General features: G+C 38.0%; 1 protein-coding gene and 1 long non-coding RNA gene across 10 annotated transcripts in view; one reads left to right on the top strand and one right to left on the bottom strand.

The window, feature by feature from the left end:
• LOC114572944 (uncharacterized) overlaps positions 1–13,698 on the top strand; it is a 194,976-nt gene extending 181,278 nt beyond the window's left edge. Inside the window, exons 3-5 of one of the 4 annotated variants that reach the window (XR_003694838.1) lie at positions 7,279–7,393; positions 8,663–8,710; positions 12,195–13,698. This is a non-coding gene — a long non-coding RNA (uncharacterized LOC114572944). Of the gene's footprint in view, positions 1–7,278; positions 7,401–8,662; positions 8,711–11,987 lie in introns of all 4 variants that reach the window. The other 3 variants (XR_003694839.1, XR_003694841.1, XR_003694840.1) reach the window with 3 other exon arrangements.
• tbc1d32 (TBC1 domain family, member 32) overlaps positions 6,647–14,857 on the bottom strand; it is a 76,573-nt gene continuing 68,362 nt past the window's right edge. For all 6 annotated transcript variants that reach the window (XM_028604741.1, XM_028604740.1, XM_028604742.1 and 3 more), the window contains 2 exons: positions 14,112–14,300; positions 6,647–7,387 (listed from right to left, as the gene is read on the bottom strand). In XM_028604741.1, coding sequence (XP_028460542.1) covers positions 7,268–7,387; positions 14,112–14,300 — 309 coding nt within the window. In that variant the 3' untranslated portion in view covers positions 6,647–7,267. The remainder of the gene's footprint in view (positions 7,388–14,111; positions 14,301–14,857) is intronic.

Here is a 14,857-nt window from a genome sequence, read left to right as displayed (position 1 = left end):
CGGTACGCAATTGTGGCTGCCGATGTAAACGTGCTGCAATGCTGCTCTTGTACAGATATCTGAATGAATGATAATTTGATCTTTTTTTTTCAAACCCCTTTTGGAACCACTGATAGTAAATGGGCTAAAAGGGGCAGTAGCACTAGTGTAGTCTGAGTTAGAGTCTGTTAACAAATGCCTCGGGATACACTGATTGCAAATTTCTTAGCTGATACCAATACCAATGTGTCGAATTTTCGGTTACACTTTACTTGAAGGTATGTACATAAGAGTGACATGACACTGTCATGAATGTGTCATAAACATGTCATTATGTCATAAAAATGTATGACATAACGCTTCTTTTAGTTTTTGTCATGACAAGTTAGTTAGGGTTAGGGTTCATGTGTTCATGACAGTGTCATGTCACTCTTATGTAGATACCTTCACGTAAAGTTTTGCTTAATTTTCATTTGGCCAATGCCCATGTTTTTTTTTCTTTTGCGCCACGTAAACAATTGAATCTCATTATAAAAAATATTGAACCATCTTCATCACACTAAGTTTGAATACACAGAAATTCAATCAAACGCATGTTTAATTTTTTCTCAGAAATTATTTCAGTGGTGCAATTGAATGCACCATTAGTTTAACGCGTGTACCAGCAGGCACCCTAGAGTCCAGTTGGAGCCCACCATGGAGCCCACATGCTCTATCTTCGTCGTTTGTTTACATAACTCTTTAGCCGGGAAGTTCTGCTGTCGGCTGTGAATTCTTTTACCTTCTGGGATGCTGTGGTGAGCACGAGCTGAATCGTCCTGTCGGTCTGCGCTCTCTTGGCCTCCAGGTCATCTCTCTGTGTTCCCATGGTGACACTTCGCTGTGTCTGCTTTTCAAACGGCCGGTGAGATAACGCACCACTTCTTGAAATGTCACAGGAATTTTTTTTTTGCAAACTGCATATCACTGATATTTCTCCAAAACAGTGAAGTACCCCTTAACCGCCCACATTTTGTTTGAAAACTCCAAAAGGATTTCAATCCTCAGTATCAGAGGCTTCCTCTCCTCTACTGCAGCACCAACTGCACCCAAAGCACTATAACATGCCCACTCATCTGTAACACAATAATGTCGTCTTGATCTCTTGGATCCCATCCCGTCAATTTCTGTGAGATGTTTTATGGAAATATTAAATATATATTATATTTATATTAGCTCCTCATGCCTTAGGAACGTCCCTGAGGACACGTACGAAACAGCACTGACTATCAACAGTCAATAGTCTTATTTTGGCTCAGCTCTGAAGGTCTCTCACAAAACATGAATAGATGCAGTTGACAGCTGAATTAAGGGCATATTCATACTTGTTTGTTTTCTTTGATCTTACCAAAAATAATGCTTTTCTGCCTTTTAGTTCCAGTTAATTTAGAGTTCACTTTGTCTAATTACAAACAAAGCAAGATATGTAAATATTTAGTTATGTACTGAGAGGTAAATCATTCTTTCTGCAGTTTTGTTGATCTGTGTTTATGGTTGGGGTTTGATACCATTTTCTATAATCTGAATCCCTTGTCAAATCCATTTGGATAAATATCATATCATGTAAGTTATCAGTTATCATGTAACTTGAGTTAAAACTAAGATTTTATTGACACTATTTTTTGTAATCCCACAGTTTAAAATGCCCCAGTAGTCCCTGCTTCAAATAACTTTTGTCTTTCCCTAACACAGAGACAAAACTTGGCTTTCTTTGTCTCTCTTTTCTTAAAAAGGTTAGCTGTCCCCCCCAGTCTACGTTAGCTGGTGCGCTGCCAGGCTGTTCATGTGTCATTTAAAAAAAAAAAAAAAAAAAAAAAAGGGGGTCAGACGTCCCCTCACTCCACAGAAGTTTGTAGTTTCGTGAACTGCGGCTTTTTCGAGCTAGAAGTGCCATCCATCTAGCAGCTGTGAACATCCATTTCTCTCAGCAAAGTCGAGTTCCCTCACAGTGTCCTGAAGAAGGAAAAAAAAACTTCTAGATCGTCTGCAGCTTTGACAGATTACAGCCCACCACTGTCTCTCCCCACTAAATCCATCTCCTGCTCTCTTCTACTGTGCACAGCGCTGTGCTCAACAGAAGCATCGTCCACATGGATTCAGATGATGAAAACACTGACATGTCTAATATGGGCTGCATCACAGCTCCACCACTGACACGCAGACTCTCTCCTCTTGTATCTCCACTGAAAATCTGGAAACGAGAGCAAACAGTGACCTCTGGTAACAGCTTGACATTAAGTTTTCCTCAAAGCAGACTGACAGGGCGCTGCGGACACGCTACACAGCCAACTAATGATCGAAATATTCTGAAGGACATTATGTATCTCAGCTTTCACTGGCCAATTACTAAAACAAATTGAGTCAAGCTGAACCCAGACTTTAGCCTAAAAACATTGTCCATGTCAGCTGTTTCCCCCATGGAGGCTTGAGGAGTGCGCATACAATACTGTAATGGCTTTATTTTGTATGCTACTCATTCAACCAAGTAAAAACACATAAATAAATAAAAAAACGTATTTTATTTCTTTTAAATTGACAGGCCACTTGGTAAATAAAGCTCTTTTGCCTCGGGGTTTTTTGTTTCTTCTGCGTGAAGTGAAGGCTTGAATGAACTAAAGTCATTATCGCTGGCTCCCAGTCAGCCCACGCATCAAATTTAAAACTTGCTTATTGGTTTTCACATCTGTTAGCAGCCTGACATCTGCATGTCTATCTGATATGCTCGTTCCATATGAGACAAATATTACTTTACCTCCGGCAAAAACAGGAATAGTTGAGAAGCGCACTTTCAAGAGCTCCTCACTATATTATACAGTTTTTTTTATGTTTTTTTTCCTAAATTGTCATGTAACAGCCATATTTTTTAGTCCATCTTTGCTCATCTGATGGAACAGATACACTTTTATTATAATAAATCCTGCTGCCTACACAGGCTGCAAAGCAGCTGGTTTCCTGCACAATATACACACATAATCAAAGAATATTTTTAGTCTTCAGGTCTAGGGTTGGGTATTGTTTTTCTTTTTTTTTTTTTTCAATACCGGTGCTAAAACGATACTTTTAAAACAGTGTCTGTGTGTGAACCGATACTTTTAAAAAGACTTAAAAAATATATGTATATATTTAATAAAGGAAAAAAGGAGCACAAAACGACAATCGGCGTCATTAAAGAACGGCTTGTGTATTGCTAAGGCCATATGGTCAAAATTAAATGATTTATTAAAAATGTAATAACAATAACTTATTTAACCAGTAAATTGCTGGTAAACGATAAAAACAACCACTAGTATTTTATAATAACCTTAGACTGGTGAGGCGAGTTTCAAGTGAATGCATCGTCTGTGTTGTTTTTCAGACAAAGGCAGCTACAGGCTGTTGTTAGAGTCCTCTCCAGTGAAATACAGACACACTTTTACACCGTTTAGCTGTCAGCGTTTTAACCGTGTTTACTCCAGCTGCTAGCTAACTAGCGTCACGTGCAGCGATGCTTCTGTTGCCTCTAACGTCCGTTTCGGAGCATCAGAGGGCTGCGCTGGCATTTCAGTGCCACCGAAATGAGGCACCGAAATCAACGTTACTATTTGGTAGATACCGGTTGTTAAGGCACCGGGTTTCGGTACCCAACCCTATTCAAGTCTATTTTCTTCAGTTTTCTTCAGGCCAATTTATTCTATATTCTATATTTATGTCTGGTGTTCACATTGAATTATGAAACCATGTTTGAAGGACTTAAAGCTGCTACTACTAATACGTTTCGGTTCCGCTCATTTCTATAGAGCGTTTTAGTGTCTTTCTACCTAAGTTACCATAGAGATTTATTTTGTGCAGCTAGCCTGCTCCTGACCAGGCTAACAGCCAGGATGTTCACTCAGCAGTGGTTTTTACCTTATTGTTGTCAGCCTGCATTAAAATACAACAGGTGCATGTTACTGTTCAGTAAAGCACTGTTATTATTTAAAGGAGACCATTATTTTTAGAATTATTCATGTGACAGTCATTGTTACTGTTATATTGCTGTATGAAAACTGCTTGATGTTAGACGTTTGGTGAATATATTACGGAGATAATTAGAAAAGGCTGATTTAAATGAAGTCAGTGATGAAGGACAATATATAAAGCACTATACACGTGTTAGTGGTTCTAAAAATGGCAGACTGGTCAGGGACAAATACACCTTAAATTATTTTAGTTGATTTATTTCTTTTAGTATTCTTTAACAAAGGACCATGTTTGTTCCTCTTCCATGTGCACTATATATGGCATTGTTAGCACACAATGTGTGTTCTCTCCAGTGAACTGGGACTATAATAATGGAGGATTGAACAATTATTATAGGTGTTTATAATTGTATAATCCTCCCTTATTATAGTCTTAGTTCACTGGACCAGTAAATATATAGTTGAGGCTACTGTACATACTGGACATTCATGAAACAGGGAGAGGACAACTCACGGGTTTTTGACCGTATATTTTGCTGGGGGGAAATAACTGATGAATACACTGTGTTACAGTCGTGTTTAAAGTGTGTATTACATTTATCACCTAATTATCTTTATAGTTTCTAGATTTCAGAGTCCAACTTCTTCAGTGTCTTTCTGTTCTATGTCCATATATACAAGAGAGCAAGGCATATAATATGTAAAGAAGGAAACTCTGCCTCTGTAAAAAAAATAAAATAAATAAAAACAGTGAGAAAAAGCGTGGCGGAAGCGGACCAACTGAATGATATATCTAAAAATATACATTTCCGAACTACAGCTCTTAAATGAAACCATTCAAGGAGTTAGGTGAATTATTTCCACTAACGAACTGTTGTACACTTTGCCTGAAAAGCGAGCAGTGGAAATAAATATGTTACTTAGGTCATTTATATTTTAGCCCATACGAGAGAGAGAGAGACAGAGTGAGAGAGAGGGACATGTACGTATCACAATCTAGCATTGTAGATTAGTGGTTGTAATTGTTGTTGTTGTTGTAAAAAAACAACAGCTCATTTGTGCAAATAATTAGCTTAACTCCTTGAATGGTATGGTGGTTTCAATTAAGAGCAGTGGTCAGTTGATGTATATATTTAGGCTACTTAATTCAGCCGTTCCGTGATCGTCTGCCTTGCTGTTTTATTACTGCGGCCGTGTTTCTTTTTTTTACAAAAAATGTGTTTCACGTTATAATAATTCCATATGAAGCTGCTGCTCACTGTGTAAAGAATACACAATGCGTATTCTCCATTTTAGCATCAGTAAATCAGAAATCTGTGATCGACATCGCGGTCTGTTAAATAAAGCAGTGAACGCGCATCTATCCGAATTACTTCATCCTGGCTCGACCTAGTCGCTCCCCCTCAGCCTGGCTCGGCCTTCGTGAAACGCAACTAGCCAGGATGCACAGATTAGACTAGGTCAAGCCTCGCTTTATCGGTTATCCTGGATTTATAAATTCTGCTTTTGTGCAATACGCTCCAGGAACACTTCTCCAAATGAATGCTAATGTTTGCTCCATGTGTGTCGGATGTGTAAATACGTATTGTGTTTGCTAACAAGTTCACCCTAACGACTTTAGAAGGCTGTAATGTCAAATGTGTGTGATGTTCAGCTTTTTATAAAGTTCTGCCCCAAAGTTTCCAAAAAAACTGATCAATCTTCTAAAGTTCAATTTTATGTTCAATACATTGTGAGCTAAATGTTAAACACCCTCCGTGCTGTTTTTTACATGTAATCAGTTCCTCTCGCTGTACGCCTCCACCTCTGTTGTGCTCTGCACATTCCCCTGGTAAACACTGTTGTTGTGGGTGAGCGAGGGATGGATGTGATGTACTCATTTATTATTCAGGCGTCAGTGTGTGAAGAGGGGAGACAGGACCGTGGTGCAGGAGAGAGGGAAAAGGCTGTGGTTACTAATGAGGGTTTATCACCATCATACAACCTTCCTCATGCATCTTTCATACAGAGACCTGCATAAGCACACAAGGCTGTGAGATGCGTTGTTGCGTGTGCTGGCATTAATGATGTGTGTCCCATCGCCATGAGACGGCCAGACTCGACCGGCCTATGGAGGATCTGATACTAGAAAACCATGGCAACAGATCATTTAAAAGGCTTTAATTTGTCTAGACAATAATATTTTTCAATATTTAAGACAGAACAAGAACATATTGTCGAACACATAGAAAAGATCTTAGATATTGACATTGTAGGAAAAAAATAAATACAGAATTAAAACATTTAGATTATCCAAACAGCAGCTGTTCATGATCATCACATACATTATTTACATCATGTACCAACATGGCATCATGACTTTGCGTAAACATACACGCCACTTTCCTAAAGCCAAATGGCGTGTTATCTGTACACATTTTGAGCTATCCACGTGTATGTCTACACTGTATACAGCAGATGCAAAAATACACATCACGTGGTGTACTATCGCCAGAACGTCACACACGTGCAAAAAAAAAAAAAAAAAAAAAAAAAAAAAGGCTTTAGTAACACAAAAAAACCCGACAAAAATCCGACTGTGACCAACGTCACGCTTAGGAAAACAAACTATTGGGTTTAGGAAAGAAACATTGGGGAAGGCTTAAAAAAAAAAAAAAAAAATATGGTTGAAAAACGCCAAAACGCGGGACGCGATCCCGGCTCTCCTGGGTGAAAGTCCTGTGTTTTACCCATCCACCCCCCTCCCCCAACCTCCGTCCTTTTATACTACTCGGCCGAATAGCGTTGATAAACACGCTAAAAAGCGATTATGCGTCTTCATAACTCGCAAAAATGGAATACAAATTGGCATGTCATACATATATGCCACTTTATGAGATCAGTCTGCATGTACAGTAAAAAAAAAATACCTTCTTACAGATACAACATTATGGTGTTACATTATTAGATTAGTTTGGTAATCTTTGGTGTAGACTCCATTTAAGATAAGCCTGGTGCTTTTATGTATTTTCTTATCGTCAACAAATCCCATAAAAAGTTCAAAACCAGTAATGTGTTAGTCAGTCTCTTAATATTAACGTGAGACCCTTTATCAAATGCATACTGTGCGTTTGTACTTTTAAAGTACTTTTTTTTTGTACTGTGGCTTAAATTGCCTGAGAAACGCAGTGTTTCATTACATCAGGACATACACACACGTACGGATTCTTAACCAAGCTGTTATGAATTTAAGGCAGATTAAAAGTTGTCTAACAACCACTTTAAAGACTGTCTGTTGTAATGTGTGTAACACAGAAACTTTCAACATTTTCTCACTCGGCAGGGTTGCGGATGGCCTTCATGTCGGTGAGAACAACGTGTCTGTAGCTGCGCTCCAGTCCCTCCATGAGCTCCAGGTAGTCGCTCACCTTGAAGCCCTGGATTGGCTCCTCCTGCAGGTAAAAAGTAAGAATTGTTGGAGTTATTAACATTGTACTAAATTAAAAGGCCATTCCTCCATTTCTTTTTACACATAAAGGTCAGTTTATTGTTATGGGGATTTCTAGTGAGCCTCTGAACAGTTGTTTAATGTCATGTGTGGCTCTGGAGGAGCTAAAGACAAAACAACTTCTCTCAAAGTGATCTGATGAGTCTGCGTTGCAAAGTGGAGGCATGGAGTTTGAATGACATGGGAATTTATCAGGCAAAGAGGGTGTAACGAAAAGATGTTATAGATGGCATTATGGGAAATGTAGGATCCAGCAATTTTGTGGAGTTTGACCCATACTAGAGACCAAAAGTCCGGATGTCTTGGCCTCTGCTGCCTTTAGATGAAGCAGTGACTACTGGCATTGGTCTTCGTTTGGACATAAGTTGTGAACCCTTCAAAAAAAGAATGAGTTCTACTTCTGTGTTGTTTCATTTGAAAGGAAGCATCAGTGTTTCAAAGAAAATATTTACAAGTTTTCTGTTTTTCTGTTATCTCTTTTTATTATTATTTTGTGACCCTTCAGTTTTATCTTTGGTCCCTGTTTGTTTATACGTTCTTGATAATGGTTTGGTATTGAGGCAGAAGGAGGATTACTTTATTATCAGTCACTTTGTTAGAAAGTGAAGTGTGAATAATTCGATAGAATCTTTTCATTAAAATGCTTTATATTCAATCTATTTCAGCGTCACAGGAAATCAAATTAAATCTGCGGGAATCAAGTGCTGCACCGCGTCGGTAAACAACATCTTTGCTTAACGCTGTAATTACTCGGTAATTCAGTTTTGTGTCGGAGAAGCAAAACAATATCTTAATAAGCACTAGCATGTCCACCGTGCGGGTATACGCAAACCAAGGTGAGTCTTAACATGCTGCGATATCTGAACTGTCTAAGAGACATTTAATTTGGCTCATTTGTTCAGTCAGGATTTAAATTTCACCCTGAGCTACAGTATGCATCTGTCATGCCAAATACTGCAACAGAGCGAAGAACTGTGACTGCTGCTGTGCATCATGTTGCGAGTGGCATCATCAATTAGCAGCCCGAGAAACACTGCACCGTATTTTAGAATAACGCACAGCAAACCTCATGATTTCACCCTCTGTCAGTATCCCGGCCGAGACCTTAAAAAACCCGACCACAGTTTATTGACTTCTGCATGTTGTCAGCACTCTCCTAATTTTCTTTCATCACTTTGCAGAATTTGTTTTTGGAGAATCTAATTACTGTTTTTTGCAGGTAGATAGTGCTGACGAGGACGTGACACAGTGAATACGCAGTCAAAGAGTGAGTAATTTCAGGTTGGAGACGCATCCTGTTAACACAATTCCTTTTTAAATAAGACTGAAGATTCTCACACATTTAATTACCTATCTTGCATTAAGCTCACACAGCAAGTTAGAAGACTAATTGGAGGGGTCACAAGATTAATAACAGGATGGGAGAGAATCAAAAGCATATTCTGTTTACACAAAATGTTTTTTCGGACTTTTCTGTAATCCCTAGATCCTTGCTAGATGGCAATGTCAGTCTGTGTAGCCCACTTTGATCCAGACTGACAACTATTAGATGGATTTCCATGAAATTTGTCTATACAATTATAATCCTCCAGAGAATGAAACCAGCAGGTTGACACTTATGCTTTGAAGTAAAATTTCTCAACATCTATTTAATGGATTGCCATCAAATTTGGTGCAGACATTCATGGTTCCCAGAGGGTGAATCCTACGGACTTTAGTCATGTTAGCATGCTGTCATTAGCTTTTAGTTTGTAGCATTGCTGAGCTAAAGTATAGCCTCAAAGAGCAGTAAGCGTGGCTGTATACTCTAAGGAGTGTAAGGGAACGCCGCTTTGGCTGAACTGCTCACAACTCAAACATGATATGACAGGTAACATGTAAACATTGCTGTGTTTTAAGAGCCAAAAAGGTTTGGAACCACAAAGCTAGGTACAATCAGTGTAATAATGCTTTATTTCATGGGAGTTGTCATCTCCAAACTTTTTTGAGATGAAGAAATGTCTACTTGTGACCCCTTGTCAAAGTGCAAATGTCTGGGAGTCTTGAGCAGTTCAATCAGCGATTGATTTTGCCTGCTGCTGCTTGCTAAAACTATATCACAAAAAGAGCAAAGATTAGAGAAAAGTCAGAAATTATATTATCAAATGTACCCAGATTTAGTTTTTTCCCTACTAACCCTGAAATCATCTCAGGACCACCGTAAATCACCAAAGACTTCAGGTTCAGGATCTCTGTGTCCCTTATAAGGTTATATTGGTAGTGTAGAAAAACCACAAAGGAGTGAAGTGTAAAGAGCAAATGGTGTGATAGTTTTTTATTATTATTTACAAGGAGCGAATATAGAATGACTGCAGGGACCAAGTAACGTAAGGAAGAAATGAGATTTCAGTCTGATGGAGGCTCCTGTGATTACTCCAGGCAGCCATGTAATGATAAAAACCCACTTTAAAGAGAAAAATCTAAAAATTAATTTTAGGTCACATTCTAGACGTATCTGATATACTGGTGTTAATAATGTGTAGATTCATTGTCAGCAGTACCAGGTACATAGTCTATTAAATCCATATTTTGTTTGCGTGAAAGTCCTTTACATCCAGCCGGGTGGTTAATGTGCTACTATTCTTCTTCTTGTCAAAACGTAACAACCCTACACTGCAGTACTGTAAGTATAAAAATCATCCCAATTGTCAGATTCTTTATTTGAGCCAAGATTTTGCAGAGTGAGATTAATCCTGAAGAAACATCAAAATTAAAGTTGCTTTGGCTGTTGATTTATCGCACCGGGCTGCTGACACAGTTAAACAGTGTAAAGCAGTGGAAATCACTTGGGAGAGTATTTTTGGTCTGGTATTTTCTCTGGGAGAATTAAAGATGCAAGGACATGAGTATGTAGGAAAGGGCCTGACTAATGTGGATTTGTTAAGTTTTAAACAAAATGTACTGTGATGTTTAGATGAATATTTTCCTGCTGAACAGGTGACACAAGCTGCTTAATGTTCCCCATAATCTTCAATTATATATTTACCATTAGCACTTATGAGATGATTAAGTACGCTAATTAATGCATTTATTACCAAAGATTTCTACGTCTTCTTAAGCTTGTCCTCCTTACATGACAAATGAATGGTATTAATATTCAATGAGTGTGGATTTGCAGAAGGTGACATTAATAAGAATATTTGTTAAAGCATTAAAGAGTTTGTATTGGTTAGTTAAATGGACATATTGGAGTAAGTGCCTCTTAGTAACAGGCTGACTGTTTGGATATTTGTTTTGGTTAGAGGCTAAAATTAATGGACTTTTACAGATTACAAAAGGTATTGTTTTGAATGGCAGTTGAAATGACTGAGTTTTTCAAAATCAGAAATACTTTAATAATCTCAGGGGGAAATTATTTTTGTTACAACTCCAGATATACAAACATATATTATCCAGACTTTAACATATATATTAAAAACAAATACACAGTAATAATACATAAAAGATCAAATGTACAGTGTTAAAGTGCAATAAAAAAGAGAAATCATTGTCAGTGTTTGAGAGATTACACAGATGGGGTATTCGACTCTCCAAGGGAGGCAGGAACGATTTCCTGTGGCGCTCTGGGTAAGAGGAGTCTTCTGCTGAAGGAGCTCCTCTTATCTTTTTTTAATTTTTAACATTTTGCTCATCTTATTTTCAATTTTACAATTTGTGTTGTTTTAAGTTGCAGTTGATGAGAGGAAGAATTTCGACGTTAGGTCAGGTTTAGCCAGAAAAAATAAGCAAACCTAACAGGCTTAAGAAGTGAAGTAAAAAAAAATCTTTTAGCATTAGAGGGCATCTTATATCTTCCCCAGTGGACCAATCATTGACATTCAACATGTCTAGGTGATGAGTGACTTGGGCTTATAAGTTAGGGGGCTAAATGCCAAAGACATTTGACTGAAAATCAAAGAATAATTATGCTAGCAACCCCCTTTGTTCAAATGTACAAACTCACAGTGGCAGCAGTCCCTTGCCTCAAATCATGTTCAGCGTTTTCTTGTTCAGAATTTACGTACACACCTCTGATTAAACCGTTATTTTTCTCATTATCAGTACACTGGCACACTGGAGTTTGGTAATTATGAAGTTTATTTCCTGAGCAATTATTATGTTATATCATATTGACTGGGGAAGGCGTCTACGGTGGCAATCGTGTTTTTCACCGCTTAGTCTGAAGTATTTTAATGCAATTGAGTTGTAGTTGAAAGCTGTTGCCCGGTGGAATAAAAACGAGTGTAAATAGTTCACGCCAGGTTGCGGGTCAAATAGCACCCTCTAGGTCCTATAGTCTTTGACTCTGTGTAAGCAAGGGGTTAGACTTCCAGGGCCAAATAGGTCACTCAGCTATGTGCCAAATTAGGGAAAATGTTATCAATTCATGTCCAAATTATTTGACAAACATTAGAAAAAGGAATAAAAATATAAGCAAGGAAAACTCATATTTACAGTATGTGGTGAACTGAAGCTTTCTTTAAGTCTGTGGCAGACATATAACCTCAGTCTCCTTTTCCTCTCAGCTCCACTGCAGTTAAGCTCCAGCCAGAACAACTGTAACAAGTAATTTGCCTTTTCAAATTTTAATTTAGAGGAAATATAGATATACCACCTAGTGAGACAGGATAAGTATAGAGGGTTGCAAGTGTGTGAGCGAATGTTTAAAAAAATCCTCTACTGCAATACCACATCTGTCTGAGTGAAATAATTCCTTCACATTGTTCCCACAGAGAAAGAAAGATAAAGATAAAGCCGTCGTGTGCAAACCGGAATGTCTACAACTTTCAACAGTTCAGCTCAGGACGAGGATTGTGTAAGTTTCTCTCACACGCTCTTGTCTCAAAGCTGTCTCTTGCAGCAGTATCTGATGCTACAGCTCATTAGAAGAGCTTCCTCAGATAAAGCCAACATAACTGATCTTTTATTCACAAAAACTGTCAGCGGCGGCTCATGGCGACGTTAACACTAGAGCTATCAGCTGGAGACAAGACGGACTCAAAAGCTTAATGAGTAATGATGATGAGTGCTTCATGTCAAGCCATGCCTCATTAACAACGCTGGTGTTTTAATGTTGCTTTGGATATTGGTAGACACACAAGAGACCAACTTTAGACCTTTTGTGAAATCTTTTGGGCCACTCTTCAATTCAGCATTAATCTTATTCACAGAGCAAAACTTATTCCCATGAAACATGTTAGCTTCCAAAACAGGCCTCATTTCACAGTATATTAGTAGCTAAACATACCATAGTGGTTTTGTGAAGAAATTCTAAATGTAGAATCATAGAAGACTGCTTAATATAAAAGTGGAGCTGAACAATTCAGTAGAGATCTTCTAGCAGCAACTGCATAGGGCTTCTTATATAAAAATCCAGACGATTTATTATGATATAATTAGGTATTCTGAATTTATTACACTGCAATAAGGGAGAGCTTTTTCAAAAGTTTTTTTTTTTTTTTTTTAACAAAGCATTATAGCACAAACTAAATCTGTGCAGTTTACTGATGTTATTTTAAGAGCAGTACTCACAAAACAACCTCTCGAATATGGTGCCGATGAGCTGCACCTGGGACTGGGTGCTACTTCTGGCTCCCTCAAGCATGCATGGTGTGACGGCGACTTCAGCCTATTTTCTTTATTCTGTTTTGTATTAATATTAGACTGGTTCTCTTTAGCGTCCTACTCTAATTTTCTCCCTTTTCTCATCACGGACAAAGAGCCAGACTGTTATTAAAAATTCTAACTTTTGTAAAAGCTTAACATTTTCAAAAAGTAGTCTATAAGCACAACAGACCATTTGAAGTAGCTCAGCTTGACCTAACAGTAAAAACGTTAATAAAAACAAAAAAGGACACTAGCAAGCAAAGCTGAGCTGAAGTGTTTTTGGTTCCACAACTTGAATGGCAAAACTACCAACCTGTTTTTGCAAGAAGTAGCTGCCTTGCTCTACAACGACAACACACCTGAAGACTCGCCTGCTGGCGTGTCACCCGACCACTAACGAATGGACAACGCATCAGGATGTGACACTCACAACACTGTATCTCACTCACACATTACGCTAGATTGGGTCAATAAATTAATCCGCAGCTACTATATTTTGATAACTGTTTGTCATTTTTATAAGTACAAATTCCAAGTCAAGAGTTGCTAAAGAAGTACAACTAGAAACCAATGAAGTGAAAACAAACGTGCCAGTTGGCCACCTGAAACTTGTACAACAACCCCGGAACAGACCAGAGAAAGATAATTGTGATCAATTCTCAATTCAAAACTTCTCCTATGTAAGGAATTTCTGCTTTTCTCTGTTTTATATCTTTGTAATTTCAATATCCTTGAGTTTTAGTCTGTTGGTCAAATAAAACAAAACATGTGGCCTCATGAATATCAGAATGGGCATTTGTTTCTATTTTATAGACAAAAGGATTAATTGATTAATCAAAGTATTTGATTGTTCAATAATGAAAATAACACTGCTTTACACTAAAAGACGAGAGATCCTACATCAATATGGAGTGCCTCTCTCTGGCCACAGTTACATACAGACTATACTTTGTGATACACAAGGCCACCAGTTTTAAATGTAGTTGAATAGGATGTTCGGTCTATAAAATATTCTGTACTGTAGTACTAATGCACCATCTCACCTTGAGGAAGACTTGCAGCTCCTGGGACTGTGTACGCTGCAGGATGTCTGGCTGCAGATGTTTAAATATGGCCACGCACATGTACACCTGGTAGTCAGGACCCATCACCACACAGGTGGAGACGTAGTGGCAGATTTCTGTCCAGTCCAGATAGTTCCAGAAACACTGAGTCAACCAGTGGAGGCACATCTGTGGGTAGAGAGAGACACACAGGTTGTGATTTCCAGGATATTGTTCTTGTTGAATCTCATTACGGTTGATGAGAATAAACTTGTCAACAGAATATTATAAATTGATCTGTGCCAAAGTGTAGTTTACATTAAATAAAAGGTGAAAATATACAGAAATTACACTGTAGTATGATGCACTGGTTCCATTGAGGGTTTAAGGGTGAACTAGATTAGATTTGCTTTACGTTCGAAGGACAGCAACCCAGCGGACAAATGATTTTCTGTTTAATGCTTCTGACAATAAAGGAATCATGTTTCAGACAATTATTCTTCTGCCTCTAATAAATCAAATGTGTCGTATATAAAATGTCTCTCCTGTCAGTCTCTTATCAATCTATATAGCTCTTTTAAATATACTGTATCTATTGAAGGGAAATACTATAAATTCTAAAAAATTACAATTAACTGCCTGAGTTTGCAGTAAAGTTCTTCATGTCACAGTTGCATTAAGTTTTGTCAGTTCTTTTTTTTTTTTTTACATTTACTTAAATCTGTACATAACCACTAAATAATAAC

Source organism: Perca flavescens, chromosome 18 (genome assembly GCF_004354835.1).
Source record: "Perca flavescens isolate YP-PL-M2 chromosome 18, PFLA_1.0, whole genome shotgun sequence".
Lineage (NCBI taxonomy): Eukaryota > Metazoa > Chordata > Actinopteri > Perciformes > Percidae > Perca > Perca flavescens.
The sequence above is the reverse complement of the archived record's forward strand: the minus strand, read 5'-3'. Positions and strand labels throughout refer to the sequence as shown.